Source organism: Symphalangus syndactylus, chromosome 8 (genome assembly GCF_028878055.3).
Source record: "Symphalangus syndactylus isolate Jambi chromosome 8, NHGRI_mSymSyn1-v2.1_pri, whole genome shotgun sequence".
NCBI lineage: Eukaryota > Metazoa > Chordata > Mammalia > Primates > Hylobatidae > Symphalangus > Symphalangus syndactylus.
Window position 1 is genome coordinate 76,957,402 of NC_072430.2, and position 27,402 is coordinate 76,984,803.

At 41.3% G+C, this 27,402-nt stretch overlaps 1 protein-coding gene across 14 annotated transcripts in view; it reads left to right on the plus strand.

The window, feature by feature from the left end:
* RAPGEF4 (Rap guanine nucleotide exchange factor 4) overlaps positions 1 to 27,402 on the plus strand; it is a 331,009-nt gene that overhangs the window by 252,394 nt on the left and 51,213 nt on the right. For all 14 annotated transcript variants that reach the window (XM_055289744.2, XM_055289750.2, XM_055289749.2 and 11 more), the window contains 7 exons: positions 8,523 to 8,607; positions 10,456 to 10,516; positions 13,241 to 13,317; positions 13,741 to 13,887; positions 15,833 to 15,948; positions 21,492 to 21,580; positions 26,676 to 26,754. In XM_055289744.2, the coding sequence (XP_055145719.1) occupies positions 8,523 to 8,607; positions 10,456 to 10,516; positions 13,241 to 13,317; positions 13,741 to 13,887; positions 15,833 to 15,948; positions 21,492 to 21,580; positions 26,676 to 26,754 (654 nt within the window). The remainder of the gene's footprint in view (positions 1 to 8,522; positions 8,608 to 10,455; positions 10,517 to 13,240; positions 13,318 to 13,740; positions 13,888 to 15,832; positions 15,949 to 21,491; positions 21,581 to 26,675; positions 26,755 to 27,402) is intronic.

Here is a 27,402-nt window from a genome sequence, read left to right on the forward strand (position 1 = left end):
TTTAAAATAATTCTTACAAGGCTGGGTGTGGTGACTCACATTAACACTTTGGGAGGCCGAGGCACCCGGATCACTTGAACCCAGGAGTTCAAGACCAGCCCGGGCAACATGGTGAAACCCTGTCTCTACAAAAAATTCAAAAATCAGCCAGGCGTAATGGTGCATGCCTATAATCCCAGCTCTCAGGAGGCTGAGGTGGGAGAATCATCTGAGCTTGGAAAGTGGAGGCTGCAATGAGCCGTGATCATGTCACTGCTCTACAGCCTGGGCAACAGAGCGAGACTCCAGCTCAAAAAAATAAAATGATTATTACAGACTAATCTAATTTCATTAAATTATTACCATATAGACCAGAATGGAGTGCACCATCTACTGTGGAAAAAAAGTCCTCTAGCATGGCAGATTCCCAGGCGTGCTACTAATCCATAATGGGTTCAAATGATGATGAAGATTATTCTTTCCTGAGAGAGTTACATGCTTCTGGAACCTATAATTCTTTTATTTTTATCTTATGTCCTGAGTTTTACTATGTATTGTCAGGAGCAGAATCCAACGGGCCATATGGGTCTAAAGTTTTATAATCCATTGTCAAACTGATTGCACAGAAATGAAGTGCTTTATAGTTTTAATTGCCATATGATTAGGGTTGCCAGGTTAAATACAGGATGCCTGGTTAAATTGGAATTTCAGATGAATAGCAAACAATGTTCTGATATATTTCATGCAATATTTTTATTTGCCAAATCCGGCACCCAACTTGTAATTAATCTGCCTCTCTTCACAGCTCCTTTGAAGACTTGCTGGAAAATTTAGTCTAAAGATCACATAAAAAACACTGAAAATCCACAGCTCTGGAAAGAGTCAATTTACTCCACAGCAACCCTGTAGCCAGAACCACAAACAAAACTTAATCACTAATATTTGAATACCACTGTATAGTTTATATAGTGGTCTCACATCCGTCCCCTCTTTGAACCACCAAAAAGCTCTGTGAATTAAATATGGCTCATGATAATCCACTATGTCCTGACAGACAAATTGAGCTTAGTCAATACCAAGTGCGTTTCTCAACATCACACAGCAGTATATGTGGCTGAACCAGGAACTGATCCAAATCTTACTCCAAGTCCGATTTTATTTCTTCTTTTTTTCTTTCATTGCCAATATTATTTCCTCTCTCCTAGGTTGCCTCAAGCGTGTCCTCACTAGTGAATTTACTGAATAAGCAGTGAAATAACCACAAAATATGGATAATCTATGTCCCTGATTAATTAAGAATTGACATTTTGCAAGGAAAAAGTAACAATGCATTCATATAGCACCTTCTCAAAAAACATTTGCATTTTCCATCTCACATGTATATTTCATCCTCAAAGGCAAGCGGTTATACTATCTGACTCCATCCAAATTTATTTGTGCTTCTCAACTTGTTGCTTAGGCGTTTTAAAGGAAAATATTTGTACTTGTACCTTTTAAAAGGTTTAATGTTAAACTCTTGAGTGTCCTTGTAGTAAACACTTTTGCTGGAAGAATGCTGGGCATATTCAGTTTCTAAATGTGATCAAACCACATTGTCCTAAAAACACTTAGCACTCAGAAGCCATGAAATATGGAACCCTTACCCCATGTCCTGACAGGGATGACTTCATTTCTCACAAATATTCATAAAGCTTTTCCCCTTTATTGCAGTTATAGACTGTATTCATTTCTAACTTCACAAAGCAGAAAAGGATCCCTGTGTACACAAGCTCTGCTATTAGGACTAGAAAGGGAACTTAAAATGTCCTTTTTGGGGTTAAAGATAAGGTGGGGGGTGGTGGCATGGCAGGGAGCTGAGCAGTTGGAGCTGGGCAGGACACTTTAAATGTGCAGTCGCCAGGTTCCTGGAATGTCTCTGACACTTAAGAAGCAGGGGTCCTGAGAGGTGAGGCAAAGAAAAAACATGCTCTGCTGGTTTTGCTAGACAAGGAAGTGCAAAACTGCACTAAACTTTCCTTTAAGGGAAGTGGAAGAAGCGAGATCTTAAGAAGATCTTAACAGTGTTGGAAAATGGTCCAAGTTTGAGAAAGGACTTAAAAGTCAGAGAATCAGGTGGATTGAGATGAAGCGTTGCATCAAAAATAAAGCATCCCTCACCCCACACACACAAAAAAGTAGAGCATTTTTTTTAAAAACCTCGAAGCGTGACCATGGCTTATGCAGATATTTATAATGTTGATTTCTCCGGGTGTTTTCCCCTTGTACCGAGGTCTGCTAGGTGACAGGTCTAGAGGACTGGGTTATTTGCTTTCTTACCTGCATATTTTACCGTGGGCCATGCCAATGAGCTGCTTGGTGGCTGGATGAATCCCTCATTTTATCCACGTTCCAATAACTGAGGAGCTCTATCTCTGACCTTGATAAATTCCTTGATAAAACTGTATTTACCAGCAGCTTCCAATATCACCTGAGCCCTCCCATCCTTTAATGTATAAACTGCTTCCCTATCCATCCCCATTTATTATCTTGTCTGTAACTAGACATTGCTGCCAGAATGCATCCCCTGCAGAAACTAGGCCTTTCCACAGCAGGATCCGACAAATCCACATCAATGTGGCACCACGCAGATTTGTAAAGAAGCAGGGATGCCTAATATCTCTCCCTGTGACATCTGGAGAAGGACAAGTAAAGACCAGGTACATTCACCAGCTGCCACTCAGAGCAGCCAGAGAGTCAATTCACTTCCCCAGCCTTGTAGGTGACTCTTATGAAGGTGCATGGGAGTTCTCTCCTCCTGCTCGGGCAGTGTTCCCTTTACTCTTGAAAGCCAAATTGCCTTCAGTCCTTGGGACCCTTTCATTACTGTTTGAACAGTCTGGGGGCTGATTTGCAGGATCTCTTCTCCATTTTTTTCCCCTGTCACCCCCGTAAAGACCAAAGCAGGAAAGGTGCTTAATGCCACTGTTTGCCAAGAGAAACCTGCTTTTAAAATGCGACTTTGTTCAGTGATTGTGGTGGGGAATGCTCAGTTTTAGATGTGATCGGGTGTTCTTTGAGGGGTGGGGTGGATCGAGGGAGAACCTTTGTCTGATGTGAGAGTAGAGAGGTGAGCCTTTTCTGAGACACTAGATGGCACAGCAGCTCCGAGCCAGCGGCCTCCGAGAGGCTGGGCTGGTTTCTGTTACTGCTGCCACGAACACTGAGACCCCCCTAGGGTGGGAGGGGGCTCCATTTTGATGCAGTTTGGTGGGCACAGGTTGACCAGACTGACTTTTGCTCCACCTGGCCTCCTCCCTGGGACTCACCTCAACTTTCAATCCTAATGACATGTTGAGGCCCCTGAGGGACAGTGTCCTGGCTCACAGCAAATCTCTCATGAGTGCTTTTGTTGCTTTGCTAGCTGTGAATATACGCATTTTTTAAAGTAAGTCTCTTCACACCTGGCAGTCGTGACTTCTCTCACCTCATTAAAACATTGGCTGTAAACAGGACCCAAAAGTTCTTTGCTGCCTGGGTGGATTGCCAAATGATAGTCGCTTGCCGTGTGATTGCTGTGACCACCTCAGACCACAGGGTTGGGGTTTTGTTCTTGTCGTGTTTCTCTTTTTTTCTTTGCAGCTTGAAATGTTGTTTAGGATTCAAAAACTAAACTGTTTTTAGGCTTTGTTCCCTTTAGTCCCGAACAGCTGCTGTGGACCTCTCTGAGGCATCCAGGGAGTTCCCATGGAAGCCTCTCTTTCTCTGCGTGGGTTCTTGATGAATGAAAGACCAGGAGGTAAAGCAGGCTGCCCACATGGGCTTCTGCACAGATGTGGTGGTCGCACCCCCACAGAGCTTCCCCTGGAAGTGCTGGGGGCTGGCTCTGCAAGGAGGTGGGTTTCTTGGCAGGCTTTGCTTTGGTAGAAGTACCTGGGGAGCAGGCAGGCTTACACATCCCCTTTACTGTCACTAGTTGCCAAAATAGCAAGGATTTCCTGGGAACAGAGCCCTTCCCTGCTCTTCTTGGGAGAGCTGCCTCCTTTTCCTACTGTGTCACCTGGAAGAGCCTGGGGTTTTCACACCCTCTGTTCTGCTTCTCCCAGGCTCCAGCGCTCACCCTCAGTCCTCCTGGGGCATCTGTCTTAGAGAGCAGGTCTCAAGGTCTTGCCTGGCGGTAAATCTGCCCCTGTCCACTACTGAGTGTGACAGGTGTGGGAGGGTAGGGGCCTGACCAAGTGGTGGGGCCTTTTGATCAACCCTTCTGACACCGCCCTCTCCTGCCCTCTGGGCTCATTGATGCAGAGCTATCTTATCAGTGATGCTGTGTTTCTCCTGTGATGGTTTTCTTCCATGAGGGTTGAGCTGCGGCTGCTTCCAGTCTTGTTTCTCAGACATTCTTTTCTCATCTGCTCTCTATTATCCAGGAATTCCTAAAACTTTCTGGTCTGCTGATAGTTCATCGTAGTACATTTGTACTATATTTTCAGTATATACAAAGCTTCATGTATATTACCTCATTTGACCTTTATAACAATCCCTTGTATTATTCCCATTTTACAGATGCAGAAACAAGTCATTAGATCAGTTGGGCAACTAGGAAGTTCATGATTTAGATCTCAAATTCAGTTTCTGCTTCCAATCTAGTGCCTTTGCACTACCAGATACTGCATCTCTTGAGAAGAACAGTCTAGAGTTATGGATATTTAAGCAAATCACATTCGTGACAGTGTCTTGTAATTACCATAGCAGTAAGACCATGTGCCATGGAGGAATAAATGTTAGAGAGCAGCCTAGCATGGTGGCTGATGCCTGTAATCCCAGCTCTTTGGGAGGCCGAGATGGGTGGATCACCTGAGGTTAGAAGTTAAGAGACCAGCCTGGCCAACATGGTGAAACCCCATCTCTACCAAAAAATACAAAAATTAGCCAGACGTGGTGGCATGTGCCTGTAATCCCAGCTACTCAGGAGGCTGAGGCAGAAGAATCCTTAAACCCGGGAGGCAGAGCTTGCAGTGAGCCAAGATCACGCCACTGCACTCCAGCCTGGGCAAGAAAGGTTAGAGAGCCAGTTTCACTTAGGAAAGATGACATTGAGCTGGGCTTGAAGCAGAACAAAAGTATTTTAAGCAAAGAGAGGAGCATGCAAAAAGTCCTGCAGGCATGAAAAAGCTTAGTGTGTTCGAGGAATGGAGAGATGCCTGGGATAGCTGGAGAGAGAGTGTAGCTACCAGGGAAGATGTGAAGAGAGGGGAGATAGATGAGTCTAGAGAAGGAAGTTAAGATCTGGTTTCCAGGAGTCTTGTGTGATGAAGAGGGAGCACTTCTGGATAGATTAAGCTGGTGGTCCTTGTGAGTTACCTAGGAAGAGATGGCCAGGAAGCCCTTGGAACTCAGGAAAGAGGGCTGTTTGGAGAACGAGATTTAAGTTTGTCATTATCTAGATGGAAGTTGAGGGTTTTTCCCAGGGAGAGAAGGTAGAACAAAGCCTTCGGGGCTGAACACAATACAAGGGATGGACAAAAGAACAACAAACCAAAAAGACATTGAGAAGAAATGTTCAATAAAGCAGGAAGGGAGCCAAGGGAGAGGAGCATGGGGAGAGGAGAGAGCTTCAGGCATGCTCAGTGGTGGAGGGCAGCGGTTAAAGTGAGCATGGTTCAAAAGGAGCTGGAATTCTTCCGTCTTTACCTCTCTTCTTCTACAGTTTGTGCAGGTCCTAAGACTAGCTGTTACGGCTCAAAGGTCAGCCTTGAACCATGATGTCAAATTTTTAGTATATGGTATTGATGGTCTGACAGTTCTTCATCCTGTTTCAAATCTCAGATGCAATATTATTAATATGTTGTGATTTGTAGATCCAACAGGCATCATTAGGTATGTGTGTGTAGAGGCGGGGTCTTACTCTGTTGCCCAGGCTGGTCTCAAGCTGACCTGAAGTGATCCTCCTGCCTCGGTCCCCTAAAGTGCTGGGACTGCAGGTGTGTTCTAGCACACTCAGGCAGGGCAGCATTTTTAAAAAAGAAATCCATAAAAGTTGAGTAATACAGATCTCATATTTATATTATATAAACACTTTTCCTAACCTCATAGAGATCTGCTCCCAAAATTACAACTTTGAATATGTCCAGATTTTAGAGCGGAATTCTAAGCCTTTCTTTTACCAGCTGAGCTTTTCTCCTCTCACCGTAATAGCCCACCCCATAGAGGTGCGAATGAGACTTGGTGACTGCTTTCTCTTTTAGCCAAGCTTGTAGGAGGGTTCCGTGTTATTTGCAGCTGATGTCAAGTAGCAGGAACAGCAGGGCTGCTCCTTGTGCTGAAGATCCATAATCCTATTACGCCTACCTTGAGACTTTTGCATTAGCTGCCTCTATAGTAGTAGATGGATGAAGGTGACTCAATTGACTTTTAAATCCCCAAGGGTCCCAGTTTCAAAATCCCCATGTCCAAGTCAAGCAGTAGATGAGGCCTCTGGCCGAGAAGGCCTGGCTCCTTTAGAGCCCCTGTGGCCACAGCTTTTCTTCAGCGTCTTTATGGGTCCCATACTTTCTGGGTTCCACCATAAGCACGAGATTGGTGTGCAGTTGTGTCCCTCAGTGGTGACCCTTAGCAGGAGGTCAACCTGGCTAGCATCTCCTGGGTCATGGGTTTAGTATCTGTCTTTATACAGTCAGGATTAGGAAGATAGCCCCTGTTGATTCCAGAAGAGAACATTATAATATTCTTTTGTTCGTGTTAAAGCTGTCCTTGGGAAGGTACTGTGCAAAGTATGCAGAGTTTTCTTCCTCCAATTAGACTCCACTAAATCTGTCATCTTCCCCATGTTAGAATATGGTTGCAAAATTATTTAATCCAATTAACTATTTTAGAATATTCATAATTCAGTTTTGATTACTAAGAGTACTTATCTAATAATCAACTAAGTTTCAGATGTACTCTAGTAGACCAAATGCCATACTTTATTTGTAAGTTTGTTTAACTGCTTCTGCAAAGGTCTGAGTTTTGAATATCACTTTGCTGGGTTTTTTTTTCACTTACACAAATAAATATGTAGACACCTTTATGGTTGCTGCTCCTGTTAGCTCTCACATCTCCCTCAGAAAGATATTGTCCCCAGTTTTCATATGAGACTAAGACTTTGATGTCACATGGCTGGTGAGTGATTGCACTGATTTTAAACTTGATTTTCAGACCCTAAATCCAGTGCTGTGTTTAGTACACCAATACTTCTCAAATTTATTTGACCAAAGAACACCTTATAAATGATAATGTCATGATGGTACATCATCAGTAGCTCATCAAGGGTTTAATGTTTAATTAGTAGTAATTACAGTAATATTGAATAATATCATAAATTGTTAAAATTTTAGGACAAAATGCACAAAATAGACTGACGGTTATGTAATAGATAACATTCATAACTGCAGCAATTAGCTGAGAGTAAATGCCGCCTATCCATCAATATATAGATTGTCTCTCAGTTGACACCCTAGAACTCTCAGAATTAATAACCCATTAGTTTGTTTTCAAGTTTCAAAAACATATTAGTTAGGATTCTTTATTTTGCAGAAAGCAATAAAAAATTCAAGTTACTGACCAGTTGTTTCTACTACCATTAATATAATTAAACACTATGAATAATTTCAAAATAATTGTAGATACAAAAAGTGATTAGGAATCTATTCAGTCTTCCAATGCCAAAAATGTCCACAATACCCCCATACCCCACACATGTCCTACATAATTCTAATAATTCAAGAAGAAGGAGGAAGTGGTTTCAACTTTCACAGATTATATACTGAGGTCCTTGAAGGCATGTTATTGGATACTAGTTTTATAATAAATTTTAGAATAAAAATGCTTTACATAAACTGATTAACGTCTGGTGGGCAGTGGTAGCTTTTGTAACAGAGTTTGGAAATGTGGACATATACCTCCCTTCTTGCCTTCTCTTACTAATCCCAGATGCTACCATTTGCCTTCTCTTTATCTCATGCCCTTATCTCCTCAGGGCTAGAAAAGAAAATGTTGAGTCTTCATACATCCTATATTTGAGTCCTTCTGAAAAAACACATTATATAACCCCAAATAATAGTGACAGTGGCATTATTATTCTGCTAAGCTAAGATAGCACACAGGATCTCAAGGAATTTAGATCAGTTGTCAAGTTGATTATACCAATGGTGTCTAGTGGTGTTAAAAGACAAGTTTTGCCATTACTGATTAAGGTGGTAATGAACAATTTTTTAGCTCAATCATCTACAAAGTGAGAGATGAGTTGGCCAACTACCGTGTGAGTGGAGGTGCTCTTCCCTCTGAGATCAGAAGAGAAGGGATCCTGTGGACTTTGGCTTTCTCCCATATCCTTTCATCAAGGAACACATTTATTTCAAAAATCCCTTTAGGGATTATACTGGTGCAACCTCTCCCTCCGCCAGTATCTTCTTGTGCAGAAGAAATCCCTGAGCATGTTCCTGATGCCTGGATCCGTTTCCATGTTTGAAGCCCTAGTGATGCCCTTTTTCCATATTTCCTTTTTTTTTTTTTTTTTTTTATCTTTGTAGACCTGGCCAGAGGACTGTGGATGACCTAGAGATTATCTATGAGGAGCTTCTTCATATTAAAGCCTTATCCCATCTTTCTACCACAGTAAGTTGTCTCTTAGTTTAGCATGGTTGGAGCACTTTGCAATAAATGCACTGTTAGGGCAGAGGAGAGTATTACGGTGTTGTGGGGGGAAAGAATGTCTGATTTTCACCTCATAAATCACCTCTACTCTTTTACGAGATGCTGAGGAAGTTACACCCAAGAACAATCACTGAAAGGAATCAAATGTTGTCCCATTATTGGTGGTTGCCCATGTGCCCTAAACCCCAGAGCAGCCTGATGTGAGTAGGGTTGGAACATGTGCTTCATCCCTGTGAATATGAATTTTGGAACCTGCACACTCAGATAAGAGAACCAGGCATGGGAGGGACTCTGAATCCTGCCATGATATGCTGCCAGAGGGTGGAAAGAGGGAAATCTGGATGACCTGTCTTGGCTTATGGGGCCAATTCCACCAGGGTTTGCTGCCTTCTTGAGAATGGAAGCAGAAAGTTCAAGAGAACATCAGCTCAGGTATATTAGTCAAAATAACACCACTCACTAATAAAAAATGACCCAGTGGCTGTATCTGATTCTGAACTTTTACCTGATTAGAGTATTTAGGAGACAGAAATGTTTTGCCACTGAATAGGGATAGAAACACCTCCTCCCATAAGAATATGATTTGTAGGAAACACACATGTCCTCCACGCTAATAAGTTAAGAAGAATGAAGTGGTTTCAACTTTCACAGAGTATATACTGAGGTCTCTAAGAAATATCTAGATGCCTAGCTCACTAAAAGTAGTGTTCTGTTACCTCACAGTAGCAGTACCTGCCAGTCCCTGCTGTTGGGGATAAGTTCAGGTCTCTGTTGAGAGCAGCGAGGCATTTGCCATAGCTCCAAGCAAGAGGGCTTCAAGTTCCCTCTCCCCTTCAACCTAGACAAACCTCCTTCACATATCTCCCACCCCCGGCACCACTGAGGGTCTGGAGACTTGCTCACCTATGTGGACTACCCAGGGGAGTGGTCCAGCCCAGCCTCCCTCCTACCTACCACTGCCCTTGCCATCCTTACTCTCCACAGGGCATAGATGTAGTGCCTGGGAGCCTCACCTGGGAAGCCCTCGTATATACAGGGCAGAAAGCTGAGGCTCCATGAGCTCGTGATGTAGAGGGAAGTAAGGAAGGACCCCTTTCCCTACCTGTGCTCCAGGGACCCAGCATGCCCCGAGCCGACTTCCCTGGTCTCAGTGGAATTGAGAGGATTGTGGGTAGTCTTGTCTTCTACCTCAAACCCCAGGTACCCAGGCATAGAAAAATCTCAAGTTACTGGGTTCTTAGAAAGATAGAGCCATGATTTGGGACCGTAATTTGGAATTTTTTTTCCCTTAAAAAATGTGAATTTTAGCTAGCTAGGAATAATTTGGAATTTTAACTAAGAATATAAATGTGTTCGTTCATTTAGGCTTCATTATTCAGCTTCAAGACATAGAATTTTCCAACATGTTTGCCATGATGCATTATATGTAATGCAAGCAAGAGTCACTAGTAGCAACAGAATCATACGATGTTGTACGTGGTCTCCCCTTCTCACCCACAGCCAAAGACAGGCAGGCAAGTGTGCTAGTTAATGCAGGTGGGACCATGTTTGAAACAGTCTCTAAGGAGGTTGCCTGGCATGAATTAGCTATAAGCTATTCTGTAAAAAGAGCTACAAGCTTTAAAAACCTAGCAGCAAATTGAGTGGAAGTGATTTTAGATGAGAGCAGCAGCAGCAGCAAGTGAGGTGAGAGATGACTGCACGGGAAGCCCTGGGACAGTTTGCATTGTACCCCCAGAAAGAGCACAACCCTTTTCCACCCAGTCCTGGAAATGTGGCCTTTGCATGTTTTTTCTCTTTTTCTTCTAGGTGAAGCGAGAGTTAGCAGGTGTTCTCATTTTTGAGTCTCATGCCAAAGGAGGGACTGTGTGTAAGTGAAAGCTGTACTGGAACCTTGCGCCTGGCCAGCACCCTTATGAGCACATGCCACAGGAAGCCAGGCTGCTAACGCCTCACTTCTTGGCCCCGGGTCTGGCTTGGTTACTTGGCAGGGTGTCCTGTGGTACTTTTGTTTTTCTGGACCTGTGATTATTTCCAGCACATGTCAATTATTCTGAAGTATCGTGGTTTTCTACTACCAGCAAGTGTTGTGGATGCCAGCCTGAGTCTCACTGGCTCCCTACCCTCCTGACTCACCACAGTGTTTAAAGAGGGTGGGATGAAGTCGCTGCCCTTCAGGAAGGGCCTGAGGCAGTACCTTTTCCCAGTGACCTCATTTCGTTCATAGCTTTAGAAGAACTAATCGATCTCTTGAGGTTGCTAGTTAGAATGATATTTAAACCATCCTACTATCTTTTTTTTCTCTCACTTCGACCTTAAGCTCCAAGCTGGAGAGAATTTCTTTGCTTGAAATACGTATGCAGTATTAATCTATAGTATCTCACCAAAATCCAAGTTGTAGTTTAGTTCTATGATCATATTTGGAAGCAAGAAAAGGAAATTTGATATGAATAGATGTGAACAATATTATATAAGCTGGCATTCCTTACTACTCCTACAAAAATCTGGCTGGAACAAACAGGGCTAGTGATCTACTAAGGTCAGGAAATGCCTCTCCAATCTCTCTTGCAGAGTCACAGGACACAGCAGCATGCTAACGTGTTCTCAGAAGTTCTGCAATAAGGAGAAATGATCACCATGTTTAAACCGATACTTCCTGAGCCTAATGACACCTAGAACACTTTTTGCATGGACACCTGTTAACTCCTTAGAGACATAGTTTGGAAAATCTTGCTCTTTCTTCAGGCTACATTGTATGAGTCAAATAAGCAGGAAACATGAATTGTAAACGTGTTTTTTTTTTACTTTCAGTCATCAAAAGTGATATTTCTGACGTTGATATCTATTTTAGTAAGAATGTGACTTCTTCAAATGTTAAAGGCTTACTTTAATATTTTTATCTTAATGGTTGCTAGTGACTTATTCTTTTTTATTTTCTTTTATTCTTTTCACTCAAACTTGCTAATTGTTTTCATTTTATTATGAAATAGTTAAATATTTTAAACAAAAAATAGAGAATATTACAAATACCTTCTTAATCTTTGTCAGATACTAACATGCCATTTTTTTTCATATTTTCTTTGTTTTTTTTTTTTTTTTTTTTTGAGACCAAGTCTTGCTCTGTCACCCAGGCTGGTGTGCAGTGGCACAACCTCGGCTCACTGCAACCCCCACCTCCCAGGTTCAAGCAATTCTCCTGCCTCAGCCTCCCAAGTAGCTGGGATTTCAGGCTTGTGCCACCACGCCCGGCTAATTTTTTTTTTTTTTTTTTTTTTGTATTTTCAGTAGAGGCAGGGTTTCACCTTGTTGGCAGGCTGGTCTCAAACTCCTGAGTTCCAGTGATCTGCCCGCCATGGCCTCCCAAAGTGCTGGATTACAGGCGTGAGCCACTGCACCCAGCCTTTTTTCATATTTTCTAAAGAATTAAATTATACACGCTGGGTGCAGTGGCTCATGTCTGTAATCCCAACACTTTGGGAGGCCGAGGCAGGTGGATTGCTTGAGTTCAGGAGTTTGAGATCAGCCTGGGCAACATGGCGAAACCCTGTCTGTAAAAATTAACGAGGTGGATTGGTGCATACCTACAGTCCCAGCTACTCGGGAGGCTGAGGTGGAAGGATCTCTTAAGCCCAGGAGGTCAAGGCTGCAGTGAGCCGTGATCATGCCACTGCACTCCAGCCTGGGTGACAGAGCAAGACCCTGTCTCAAAAAATAAAAAATAAATTATACAACTACCCTTGAAGACCCTTTGTACCCTCATTTATCCCATTCTCATCTTTCCTACCCCAAGGTAACTCCTACCCTGAATGTAGTGGTGATCATTCCAACTCATTTTTTTTAAAATACAGTCAGTCCTCTACATCTATGTGTTCCACATTTACGAATTCAACCTACTGAAGATCAAAAATATTCCAAAATAACAGAAAGTGGATTGTTGCATCTCTACTGAACATGTACAGACTTTTTTCTTGTTATTATTCCTTAAATAATACAGTATAACAACTATTTACATAGCATTTACATTGTATTAGCTATTATAAGTAATCTGGAAATGACTTAAAGTATACAGGAGGCTGTGTGTAGATTATATGCAAATACACCACTTTATATCAGGGACTTGAGCATCTGTGGATTTTGATATCCTTGGGAGGTCCTGGTACCAGTTCCCCATGGATACCAAGGGACAAGTGTGTGTAGGTATGTATCTGTAAACAATATGTAGTGCTGATTTGCATGTTTTTAAATGTCACATTACTTGTCAGATTACATTTTAGAGCCATTTTTCTATGGGATAAGTTTTAATGAATTGTGGGAGAAATGTGTATGGCTTTAAGAAACAGATTGCTGATAAATTGATATCTACTAAAAACCTATGTTTTAGGGCATAGCAAGGAATGCAATGTTTCTCTTTCTTTTATATTCTATAGAAAAGGAGATAATATGCCACCTGAACAAGTTAGTATTTGCCAATGAAGTTTCTCGAATTTTACGTATGCGTATTTTCTGGGGACTTAAAGTGATGATTTGATAAGCTGTAATTTATATTGATGTGCTTCTATTCTTATCATAAGTCTTTTCATCTTTTTGTGTCTAGTGTTTAACCAGGGGGAAGAAGGTACCTCCTGGTACATTATTCTAAAAGGATCAGTGAATGTAGTCATTTACGGCAAGGTATATATATATATCTTTTTCTTTTTGAAACTTTATTACGCTCCACTTACTAGTGTGGCTCTAAGCATTAGCAATGTAGCGCCACAATTAAGTTTGCAACAACATTGTTCCCAGATGTAGAAAAGACATTATTGTATCTTTAATCATAAGTTACCTCAGTTATTACACTTAAAGTAGTATTGTACTTTCTGTGGTTTGTCTCCTAACGGATTATAGTATGTACATTTAAATTAAGCCACAGACCATATTACTCAGTGAAAGCAAAGTGAACATCATAATGTAATTATGTAATCCCCTTTGGCATCGCTAGGTACAGCCCATTTATCTACAATGTTTTAGGGGCCGGGGGTCTTGTGGCAGGAGGCGGTGGGTGTTTGCTCTATTTCAGGGATCCCCTTCATCTGTGTGCTCTACTCTATCCAGGGTGTGGTCTGCACCCTGCATGAAGGAGATGACTTCGGCAAGTTAGCACTGGTGAATGATGCCCCACGAGCTGCCTCTATCGTCTTACGAGAAGATAATTGCCATTTCTTAAGAGTAGACAAGGAGGATTTCAACCGGATCCTGAGGGTGAGTCCAAAGCAAAGTGTGGCTGAGAGACAGCCCATTTTTTCTTTAAATAAGCAAAGCTTTGAGCGTAGTCTTAATTGAGTAGTCCTGTGATGAATGAGTGCTCTAGGCACAAAGGGCCTTTGTTACAAACCGGTTATATTTAATGTGTTGGTATGCATTCTGGGATCCAGAGGTTGTATTCCAGTAAAGCTGCAAATGCAGGATGCTATGCTGGACCCAGTCCCTCTATGCATCCCTGCCCTGGTCCATGAGAATTGATGATAAATAGGAATTGCCTTGGCAAAATGTCAGTCTGAGAAGTTTCTCTCTGACATCCTGGGCATCCTTCTTTGTGTCCTTGCCATCCCACTCTCCAACACAGTGGCAGCCCCCTCTGCCCCTTGTCTTTCTCTTTCCTAGACCTTCCTAGTTTCCACCTCCTTCTCCTCCCAAATCTGAGCCTGTCTCATATCATCATACATTCTCTTGATTTATTGAGTGATTACATTTTACTGGGAATTAACATCTATCATGGTTACTCCAACCGAGCATTTTCATTTTCAAAGGCTTTATCTGAAATTGTTACAAACTAAAGGAATTTCTGACATTGGCAGGCAGGTGAATAACCGGGGTGGTAGAGGGAACTGTGCAATTGTACTTAAAAGTTGACTCTGCAGATGAGCCTACCCTAAGCTTATTAAGGAATTTGTGAGTGTGGGTGATGTTTAGAAAAAATGGTCTCTGGTCTCTCCCCAGCATGCGGTCCCTTGTCCCTGGGAGGGATGACTCTGCTTCGGCTGGTAGAGGCCTGATCATGGGCTTTTAGGGATGGTGACGACGTCCCACCATCCCTGGCTTCTCAGGTGGCCTGTGGTCCTTCCCGCCCTAGCTTGAGTTCACTCGGGAGGCTGTTCTCTCTAGGGTCACACTGTCCTCTTTCTTTCACTGCTGACCCACAGAGCAGGGTCCCTTCTGTCCCTCTTGCAGCCTTAGCATCTCTATCCCCTCCTCAAGTCCTAAATGTAGCTTTTGTGCTTTGGGGTATATTCCCATTACTTAATGATGATTTACAACGTCATGCTCCTGTCCTTGTGTCTGGACATCAATCCCTACATGGCCTTAAGCATTTGCCTTTGGTGGCAAAATTTCTGACAACTAAGTTTGTCTTAGGAATGCATGGTATTAATGCAAAAAAAAAAAAAGGCTAAAATGTATATCCTTGAATGATATATAAAAAAAATACCAGATGGAATTTGAGTTGGTTCTTATCTGATCTCTTTTTAAATGGGGGCAAATGTTGAGGAAAAGCATGTTAAAATTTTTAAACTAACTATTTACAATGATATTGAAATTAAAAGGTAAACTGTACTAACTCCTTCAAGTTTACACACAAGGAGTTTACATTCAGCCAAAACATTCTTTGAAAGAATCAGATTAGGACCATTATCATTGATGTAATTTATAAAATCACTTAAAATAACTGAAAATAGTTTTTAACACATTTCAAACAGATTTTTCTTAAAAAAACAAAACAAAACAAAACAGTCTTTTGATTAGAGAGAAGAGGTGCCCCACTCCTAAGGAAACTAAATACACTTAGAAGAAAAAGAACTTTGCCGAAGCTGCTTGCTATTTACCACATATTTGTATAACTAATAAATGCCTTTGCTCCCCACCTTCCTGCTCCACTGCCTTCTCCCAAAGGTTTCTCAGAGCATAACCACACTATGCTTTATTCTGCTGTTTTTCTGAAGCTGGGGTAAAAGCAGTCTTAAAAACACATGCCTCAAACCTCATCTGATCCTCTCTCTGACCGTTCCAGCCCTTGACTTTGAAAATGACTTAATTTGTAGACGCAACAATTAGCATGACAAGCACCAAATGAGTTTCTGAAGCATTTGAAATTTTTTTCATTGTCTGAGTAAGCGGCAGCATCTGTATGTGGTGTAATTTGTATTTGCAGGACGTGGAGGCGAATACAGTCAGACTTAAAGAACATGACCAAGATGTCTTGGTGCTGGAGAAGGTCCCAGCAGGGAACAGAGCTTCTAATCAAGGAAACTCACAGCCTCAGCAAAAGTATGTTTGCATCCAACACTGTAATTGCCAGACTATGATTAACCTTTTCACATGGTATCATCATTTCTACAATAGCATGTTCTCCTTTTTTGTGGAAGATGGCAGTGTATGTGACTTTTTTCCTCTCTATTGACTAATCACACATCTTGTGGAGTATAATGTATCCATTTCTGGCACAGCATTGAGCCGGGTGCTGCCTAGAGTAATTCGGGAGAGAATATTCCTTTACTCTAAAAACCACTCTTTGTATACAGTTTTCAACTGTAATAGCTGTGGAACAGAAGGCGTGTGAGAGAACAATGGGAATAGCAATGCCAGGCAGCTCAAAGGATATGAAGGCCACTGGGTGATGAGAACTTTTGGTATCTGAATTTCGTATGCAGGATTTCGCATGAAGTGTTTTCCTCTTGCTATCAGAATGAGTGTCTTTGATGGAAACCCAGACTTCAAATATAAAACAGTCTATTGATTGCAGCCCAGAAGCATCCATTTGGCCTCATTCATGCTTATTCCTGCTAATGTCAAAAGGCCATTAGCTTCACATTTCTCAGATGTCCTGTTTAACTTGAGTCTTTTTCAGTATATCTATGTTCAGTTCCAGCTTTTGCTGCAACTTACTACATAAGACTGCATCAAATGTACCAACATTTGAGTGGTAAGACAGGGAATAGAAAATGTGGCTCTAAGAAATTACAGAAAATTGCAGAATCTAGTTTTTAAAATGGAGATTAATTTTTAATCTTAGTGTAATAAAAACACCAGTTCTGTAGCTAAAGAAATGTTACCCAATAATATGTTGAAGGAGAATGCATCTCAAGTAATTTTCCTTTGTTTGTCAAATAAGCGACGTGTTTCCTTTATCAAGGCATTCACCATAAATGATTAATTTTTATTGTTTAGACTAAAAGTCTAAGGCCCAGACATTTTCATTTGGGTGAATCAACATATTTGCAAAGAGGGCAGGAAAAAAGATAATATTATTAAATAGCCATAGTACATTTTGCAGACTTTACAGGATTCTTATCACATTACAACACCTTTTAAAAGATGGAGAAATTTAGGCTCAGAGCCACAAGTTACTTGCCCAAGGTCTCAAAGCTTTAATGGCGGAGCCTGGATTCAAGTCCAGCTTGACCAGTTTTCACACGCCTATCTCCCTTCCACCTGCCAGCTTACTATAACAAAATATAGTAGATAAGACTACATACTCAACACTGTTTAGTAAATATTGCAAACCACTCCATATCGAAAGAACTGACATCAAAAGGACCATGTAAAAAAACTACCTTTCACTTACCAAAGTATAAAATCACCATAGAAATTTCCTTATTATTTATTGTTTACTACTGTCTGTTCTTGAAATTGTTCTTGCCCAAATGTTTTCAACAGTTGTCCTTCCAGTCCACTAAGGAGGATGAGAATGAAAACTTTTTATGTGAAGGTTGGGACTGCTTCTAGTGACTTTTTTTGGTTCCCTTAAATAACTGGTGTTTTATCTGTATTTTAAACTAATGCTTCAGATGTCCCGGGAAAATTATGCTTACTGAAAAGGCAAGCCTTGAGAATTCTCCTTAACCTAGAAACATCTGATCAAGAGGTTCCCTGGAGGTCCCCTTGCTTGACTTCTTCATGTCATTGGGGAATGATCAAAAGCATTTGCTTGTTACAGTGGCTTTCATTCAGGGTGTTCTCCAAATATAGGTTTCTTATGAAATCAAACTAAAAGGGATGGAAAAGGAGAGACCGTATGTTTTATTATTTTAGGCCTGATCTGATTTTCTATTGTATCTCCTTATTTGTGTCCTGTATTCCAATCCAAATTTCTTCCACAATTCAAAAACTTATGCATGTTCCCAATGAGCCATTTAAGTAATATCAGTGGGTACAGATTAATGCACCACACATCATCATTTCCCTGAAGAATGAAAAGCTGCTCTCTCAAGGGGTCATTTTCCATGTTGAGCTTTCCCAAATGAGACCAGAGTTGAAGGGCAGGGGGCATGTAAGTAAATTTGGAGCTGATATTCTGGACTTCAAAAATGTGGCATCAACCATGTCTATGGATGGACTTAAAATTTAGTAAGCTGTAGGGGCCTCTCCTCAGAAATTATCCTTTTTGAGCTCAAAAAGGGTCACCATGTTGGTACTGCTAATAATGTTATTTTTCTGATTCATTTTTTTCCCTGAGAAATCCAGAAGAGTTTATGTGTACATTTTTAACTTTCAAAATCTCCTGACTCTACCTAAGCATCTCAACTCTGAGTGTGATATTAAAAATGTCAATAATAAGACAATATTTACCATGAAGGATAAATTCCACGGAGCCCTTAGTCATTTACTGTTTCGCGTGTCTTTCTGCTCTGTGGTTATGCGAGTTTAGTAAGAAAGAATTTGAAATGCATATTCCTGTTTTCGTTACTGTGTTGCTTTTATCTTAGACTGTTTTCTCATTGCTCAACTCCATGCTGTGTGCAGGAAGACAGTCTCTTTCAGGTCCCCTTCTCCTCACCCTTCTCTATTCTAGGAACAGATTGTAGTGTCCTTATTTGCAGAAAAATATTTTATGTCAGAGGTTTAAAACTTCATAGCTTATATAATGTAACCAACTGGAGTTTGCTTTTAACTTGGACTAGAGTCACTCTTTCATGAAATAAACTGGAAAGAGTCATGCAGTGTAGTCTTCAAGTGGTCCTGACCTCATTTTAAACAGAGGCCAAGCAGTAGGTGCCTGGCAGTGGACAGTGGGAAACAAAGCCGTCACGTGATGTTTCAGCCAAACCCAGAACCCCAAGAGCCCAGAGGGCTGTGTCTGGCCAGAAGCTCCTGGCCCCTCCGTCTTGGAGTCCCCCACCCTAAGGGAATGTCAGCACCTAATAGCCTTCTGTGGAGCTGTGAAGAGAAGCTGGGGTAAGGTGGCCATGGCAACTGTACCACGAGAGGAAGTCTTTGGTAGCAAAAGAAAGATCCTGGGGGTCTCCGACTGGCCAGGTGGGCAGAGCTTAGAGAGTCCACTTTCTCTCTAGAGAGGCGATCAGGCATCTGGCTTGCCTCTCAGATCTCTATTACTTTTGACCAGCCATAATGCCCTAGCTAAAGGATGTTCAAACAAAGAATATCAGAATGTGAAGCCAACCTTCTAGTAGAATTAAACTTTTGACAAGGGGACACATTTTACAAACTGATGTATGAGTCACGCGGCTAGCTATAGAGCTTGCAACTTTCCAGCAGCCACTGCCCGGTGCCACGTGAAGTAACGGACTGGTTTTCCCCCCATTCAGTTTTCATGTTATGGAATGTACATATACTTCTATTGAAATAAAACTCGTTTTCAGAAACAAACTGAACAAGCCCTCTTTAGAGGAAGGTTATTAATTACATGGAGAATTTCCTGTTCTGAAAAAGCTCCAGGTGGCTAGACCTGGTCTCCATGTGGAGCGTCTTGCTATACAAGCAGAAAAGTGCCGTGAAACTCATGCTTGTTCTCTGAAGCCAGACACACCTGGCTCATGTCAGAGGTCTCCCATTTACTAACTCTGTGACCTGACGCATGATGCCTCCCCGTCCTGAGCGGTCTCTCCATCTGCAGAATGGAGATAATATTTAACTAGCAGGAGTAAACAGGACGACCTTATTCAGTGCCCACCTAGCTGTCTAGGGCATAGTAAACATTCGACAGATGTTGCTCTCTCTAACCCCGTTTCCTGATTAAAGTGGCCAATGCTACTCTTCTTCCAGCTCATCTGGTGAGTGCTATCAAAGAATCATATATTTCAGAAATAACTGAATGAATTGAGCAATATTCTCCATTTCAATATTGAAAGTCATTTATAAATATGCCCTCTTCTTTCCTCACATATGCATTGCCCACAAGAGGAAAAACCATTGTCTTCTACCTTATCTCTTTTGAGAAAGGGGTCAGACTTTTGAGATGAAAGTAGATAATTTTTTTTTCTATTCCCCTTCTCTCCTCCTCTAGGCTCCAAAGCCAGGTTTCCTCAAAGATTTAACTGTTTAGCTCCCTTTCGGTCTTGTGCGTGCACTACAGTTTTAGCTAACAGCTGCCTTCCAGGTAGACTGCATTGGCCACCCCATTCAATACCAGGGGTGCTTCCCTCACCGTTTTCACATGCACATATGTTAAAATGTCTGCTCATCACTCCCTCAGGCCGTGGGTTAAGATCCTGAGATTTAACAATATGTTAGAGTTACTCTTGGGATCTCAACACACCCCAAAGGTCTCAAACAGGCAAGGAAACCAGAGCTGAATTCTATCACTGCTTTCTGAACATTAGACAATTTTATTTTCATTGTTGTTTCTACTTGCCTGGGTGTGTGTTGTGTGTGTGTGTGTGTGTGTGTGTGTGTATTTTGAGATGGAGTCTTGCTGTCGCCCAGGCAGGAGTGCAGTGGCGTGATCTCCACTCACTGCAACCTCCGCCTCCCGGGTTCAAGCAATTCTCCTGCCTCAGCCTCCTAAGTAGCTGGGACTACAGGCACGTGTCACCATGCCCAGCTAATTTTTTGTATTTTAGTAGAGCAGGGGTTTCACCGTGTTGCCCAGGCTGATCGCGAACTTCTGAGCTCAGGCAATCCACCCACCTCGGCCTCCCAAAGTGCTAGGATTACAGACGTGAGCCACTGCGCCCGGCCCCTACTTGCCTGTTATTTTTAAGTGAAATTCTAAGCAGAAAAGCAAAGCCTGAGCTTTGGAAGAGAAGCACCCAGATCATCTGAATGTATTTTGTCTACAGCTCCCACTTGGTAGTGTTTTGTCACCGTCTTGAGTATGATTTTGAAACAGTTCACATGCAACTTAAAAAATAAATCCTCCTGTGTTAATTGAAGAACACCATGGAAAGATCTTCTGAAATAATGTCTAATATAACCCCCAGTAATTTATATCTGGCATTGAAATAAATTATAAGGATTTTCTACTGCTGATTTATTTCCCATTCATGATGCTACTGGGGTTTGTTTGTTTGCTCATCGGTGTTACGGGGTTTTGTTTGCTTTCTCTCATTTTATTATTAGCCGAATTTCCAAAGCACATACCAGTGTACAGTTGGGAAAGACAGAGCATTCCAGAAATAGGCGGGGGAATCCAGTGTGGGGCAGAAGTTTTGCTACGAGTAACCCATATATGGATAACCTAGCTTACTCTCACTTCCCCTCACCAGCTCCCCCTGCCTGACCTGAACTGCCCTGGGTTTTACATGTTCCTTTTTATTCTCCTTTGGAAAAAAGACTGAAGTTTCTCAGTTCCCAGCCTACTAAAGCTGCTCTTCAAGAAGTTTATCTTATTCCCATGTAGGGAAAAAAGAACAGTGTTTGTAGTAACGACTTCACTTTGTGGGTTTTCTGTTTGTTTGTTTTGTCTTCTTGTGTGACTTTGACAAAGTGCATGGTCTCTCTTACCATGAAAAGTATATGGTTCCCTGGGCTCTCAAATTAAAAAAAAAAAAAAAAAACTTAGATAAGTAAAAAGTTTTTTTAATGATCTGCCCACTTTTGAAAAACTAATGGCATTTTTGTTTCTTATCCAGGTATACTGTGATGTCAGGAACACCTGAAAAAATTTTAGAGCATTTTCTAGAAACAATACGCCTTGAGGCAACTTTAAATGAAGCAACAGGTATACACATAGAACTGTTTGCATGTCCATTAAATCCATGCATAGCATTGTTTAAATGAAGCAACAGGTATACACATAGAACTGTTTGCATGTCCATTAAATCCATGCATAGCATTGTTTAAATGAAGCAACAGGTATACACATAGAACCGTTTGCATGTCCATTAAATCCATGCATAGCATTGTTTAAATGAAGCAACAGGTATACACATAGAACCGTTTGCATGTCCATTACATCCATGCATAGCATTGTTTAAATGAAGCAACAGGTATACACATAGAACCGTTTGCATGTCCGTTAAATCCATGCATAGCATTGTTTAAAAGTCCTGAATTCATTCGCATTGTGTATAGCAAAAGCAGTTTGGGAAGGGGATTCTGTGTATTGGTATTCGAAAAGCATCTCTGTGTGACCTGACTGGGAACAGTCCTTCTGACTGTCCTCTTCCCTCCCCAATCCTGACTATTCTCTAGAAATGACTCAGCCTCATTTCTACATACTATGCCTCATCTTCCCTAGGCATCTCTCTCTTAAGTTATTCAAATCACACCTTCTATAGGCATCTATTGGGTTTATCATTTACATCCTACCTATTCCCACGAAGGATTTGAAGCTGCCTACATAAAAGTTACAGCCTTGCTCCAGTTGGGAGTAAGATACTTCTCTCTGCAGTTGTTGTAGAGTCCAGCTGCTCTAGAATGTAACTAAATGCCACCATTCGTTTGCTAGGGCTGCCCTAATGAACTACCACCAACTGGGTAGTTCAAGCAACAAAATTGTATTGTCTTACAGTTCTGGAAGCTTAAAGTCCTAGCTGAAGGTGATATTTGGGTTGGTTCCTTTTGAAGGCTGTGAAGGAGAATCTGTTCCATGCCTCTCTCCTAGCCTCCCGTGGTTTGCAGGCTATCTTTGGCATCCTTTGGCTTGTAGATGCATCATCCAGATCTCTGCCCTCATGTTCACACAGCATTCTCCCTGTGACTCTTCACTTAGCCTTCCCTCTGTGCATGTCTGTCTCTGGGTCCAAGGTTACCCCTTTTTATAAGGATACCAGTCATATTGGATTAAGGCCCACATTAAGGACCTCACCTTAACTTGACCACACCTGCAAAGACCCTATTTCCAAAGACGATTATATTCTGAGATACTGGAGGTTAGTTCTTCAACATAATTTTTTAGGGAGATACAATTCAACACATAACATCTGCTTACAGTGAGTCAGTCTTGTTACCTAAGACACAGAAATTCTAGGGTGAATAAAACAAATCTCACCAGTGGACTAAGTGTTCAGAGCTATAAAATTGTATTCCACTTTGTTTACCATCTTGTATATGATTTTGAAACAGCCCACACGCAACGTATGTTTTTTTTTAATCCTATGCTACTGCCTGTCTCTCAGAATAATGTCATGGATTAATATTTTAAGCACATTGAGCTCCATAGAAGAGCCCTTCTCACTAAAAGAAGTTCAGAGATTTATCTCAAAAACTTAGTTCAAAATCCATTTCCATAATTGACCTTTGCTATATGCTCAAGTTGAATATATCATTATTATTACTATATACCTACTAAAGGTATTTTACCACTGAATTCTTATTTTATCTTCTCATTCCAGTTTCTCATTTTATGTATAGATTACCTGAGGTTTTTTATGTAGCAAATTAATTAGGGTATAGTAGATATAATCGTCAGGATCAGTGGCTCCAGGCCAATTATTTTCAGGTCAATATTTGTTGAGTATCTTGTTGGGCAGATGCTTTGGACTAGGCAATATGAACAAGGAATCATCCTCCTGCCTTCAGAAAGCTTATAATCTGTTAGAAGACATAAAGGAATGTGCACATAACTTGAATATAAGGCAGAATGTGGTTAGTGCTTCAGGGACACTGACTGGGTGAGGGATCTAGAAAAGTATCATGGAAAATATAGAGTGGCCCTGAAGGAGGCTGGTAACCAGTAACTAGAGATAGGGACAAAGCCATCCATGCTAAGGGATAATATTGGCACTGACCTAGAAATAGACAGGGAAGAGTGAGTGGTCGAATTTTTACTGGACTATTGTATACGTAAGTTGGAAAATGAAGGAAAGGTTTAAGAATTGGGGTATAGATCTTAGAGAGTCTTAAATGTAAAGCCAGCTGGGTGCAGTGGCTCACACCTGTAATCCCAGCACTTTGGGGGCCAAGGCAGGAGGATCACTGGAGCCCAGGAGTTTGAGGCTACAGTGAGCTATGATCATGCCACTGCACTCCAGCTTGCGCAGCAACAACAAAAATGTAGAGCCAAGCACTGGGAAGTGGTTGAAGATGTCTGAGCAAGAAGAACATGAAAAGAGCTATGCTGGAGAAAAGTTACTCCATATTTAGTATAGAGAAACCGTTGAAGAACCAGTTATGTGAGGATAGCTACCAAGAGCCATATGTAACCTCAAATAAACCAAATTTCTAGGACCATAGGTCAGGAAAAAATGCAGCTGATTTTTTCCCTCTGATTAACTGTTTGCCCAGAATGTGTGATTGCAGAATGCAAGAATCAGCATCTTACCTAAAGTAAATATTGACTCAAAAAAATATATATTCTGGTACATTAGAGACTGTGGCATCTAAGGAACAAGCTGTAAGATCTTTACCACCCGTGAAGGGCAAGTATAGCCTTCCTTTCAAGTCACCTCTAAAAGAGATGGAGATTGGATTATTGCTGCTGCTTCTGCTTCTTTTGTTTAGTTTTGTTTTTTTAATTACTGTTCCTTGCAGAGCAGGGCTAACCCATGGGCAGTGTGCCCAGAGTAGCCTGATTTTTCCTTCTTCATCAAAAAAATTAAAGCCTAGAAATCAGTGTATTCTAAGGCTGCCGTGTGGGTGTGATTCTTGACCCTTCCATTTTTGATGGTAGAGACTAGGCTAGCATCATAATTTAGTATTGAACTTCATTTCCTGCAGTTTTTCCTGATTTTTTTTCTTACAAGTAATGTTTATGCCTTGGAGATAAAGAACAAACCAGTATCTTTCTCGTAAATCAAAAATACAAATGTGCCTCCCTACTGTCCTGGACACTAAATAATCCTAGGGTAGGCCCACGAAATTTGTGGATATACCAGAGTAGGAGGCCTTTGGCAGTTATGGATTTACAGTACAGTAAGTAAGGTCAGAGTTACCATGAAAGTTGTTTACATCATAAAAATGCACACTGCTGAATTTGACATTACACTCTCTTAATTTACCAAAAATCTGTTTTCTACCTGAGACCTATTAGTTCTTATATTTTTACTTTAAAACCAGCATTAGTCATGGAGTGACTTGGTAAATCATTTTTTAGTAGGAAATGATGTTTTAAATTAGTTCTTAAGCAAATTTTAACCTATAAATTAGATTTCCAGTGTTCCTGTTTTTGATGAACTTACACTGGCAAAGTTTGAATCAGTGACTAAATGTTTAACCATTATTCTCATTTAAATATAAGTGATGAGTGTAATCCCAAGCTGTCATCACTCAGTGTCACCAGTCACCTTCAGTCTCATTATACTGAGAAGCAGAGAAGGTGCCAGACAAAAGAGTTGCTACATGTGAGGAGAGAGCCGGAAAGCCACACTGAAATGTGAGCTGAGTGGTTGGCCATGTTAACTGACTCCCGCCCCAGCCTTGGAGCACCCAAGTCAAGTCTCTGCTTTAGCAAACTTTAAACCACCAGATAGTACAGCCTCCTGGGTGCATATAAGCAAGTATTACCTCCTCTATTCTCAGGAATATATAAAGCATATCAAGATGGTGCTAGATGTTAAGCTCAGGCAAGCCAAAACCCTTTGGTACATTAAAAAAAATAGTTTCTTGCAGCCTCTGTCTGGCACCTTCTCTGCTTCTTCTCTGGCTCAGTATATAATGGGACTGAAGACCTGGTGACATTGAGTTGTGACAGCTTGGTATTACACTCATCAGTTATATTTAAATGAGTATGTATAATGGTTAAACCTTTAGTCACTGACTCAGACTTCACCAATAAAAGTTCATTAAAAACATGGACAACATTTGGCAATCTAATTCATAGCATTAAAATGTACGTATTTCTCACCATTTTCCATTTAAGATGAGCATCACAATCTCAGACGGTGTATTTCATGTTTTCCCTGGAAATGTCATGGCATCTTGGGTTCCAAGTTCTGATGGGTGTAGTCCTGAGGTTTTTAGGTTTGCCTTCATGAGCTTTCCCATCTGGCTAGCCAGGGCATGTTGTCTGCAATGAAGAACCAGCGTCAAATTCAATGACAAAGTAAATGAAGCTTATTTGGGGGACCTGCCTTACTTCCCTTGCCAACCCCCTGCTTCCTTACCTACAAAATAGTTTCACATATAGGACAGTCACCATTTGAATCCACCAGCTTCTGTTTTGTTAGCCTTTGTTTTGCTCTAGTTGCTGCTCACAGCCTTAATCTTGTTTCCTTCCTTCCTTCCTTCCTTCCTTCCTTCCTTCCTTCCTTCCTTCCTTCCTTCCTTCCCTTTCTTTCTTTCTTTCTTTCTTTCTTTCTTTCTTTCTTTCTTTCTTTCTTTCTTTCTTTCTTTCTTTCTTTCTTTCTTTCCTTCTTTCCTTCTTTCTTTGTTTTTTGCTGCTTCTTTCTCCCCTCACCAATTCTCTGCTCTTACCATGTCCTGATTCTGTAATTTTATTGTCCTCCTACCTTTCATTGCTTCTTTTGGAAATAGGAGGTGAAAAAGACATAAAAGAGAAAGGATTTTGAAAAAACAAATATGGTATAGACAAAGAAACGACCATGTCTTCGTTCTGCATGTATGGTACTGCCCACATGTGACCCTTTAAGTATACAGATTTTAAAATGTTTGGTGGCTAAGGTACCTAGTGCCGTTTGTACAAGGCTGTCTCTCTTTAAAATATTATACTTTTTGTCCATGGTCATAAGAAACTGATTTTCATCTCAATCTCTGTCAACACCATTATTTATATGAAGTGCTTCCGTGTAAAGTAAACTCATACCCCAAACCAATGTGTTAGAACCAATGACTAAGAACAAGTGAATAGATACTCTTGCTTTCCTAAAGATTTCCACAAGAACCTAATTTCCTTTTCTGTTTTTTTCCCCTTCCAGATTCTGTTTTAAATGACTTTATTATGATGCACTGTGTTTTTATGCCAAATACCCAGCTTTGCCCAGCACTGGTGGCCCAATATCCTTTTACTGTGATTGTAAGTCCCTGTTCCCTTGAAGACAACCCCACCTATCGAGGGCCATTCTTATCTCATCTTCTGCAGGTAAGTCATGGCCCAGGCAGAGTTGTGCATTCCACCCTCAGCACACTGAAATGTGTTTTCCCACATTTCCCACAGTTTTCCCCTGTACAGACTCTAGCTCTGCCTGGCAGAGGTCTGCTGTACCATGTTTAAGGATTTCCTCCTTATTACCTGTATTGGGCCATTCTTTCATTGCTATAAAGAAATACCTGGGGCTGGGTAATTTATAAGAAAAGAGGTTTAATTGACTGGCAGTTCTGCTAGGAAGCATCGTGCCAGCCTCTGTTTCTGGGGAGGCCTTGGGAAACTTACAATTGTGGCTGAAGGTGAAGGGGAAGCAGGAGCAAGGTGGGGAAGGTGGCAAACACTTTTAAACAACCAGATCTCATGAGAATTCACTATCTCAAGGACAGCACCAAGACATGAGGGATCCACCCCCATGACCCAAACACCTCCCAGCAGGCCCACCTCCATCATTGAGGATTACATTTCAACATGAGATATGGGCAGGGACAAACATCCAAACTGTATCATTATCTGTGCAGAGAAGTGTGAACCAGCTTACCACAGGAAGGTGATGCTGG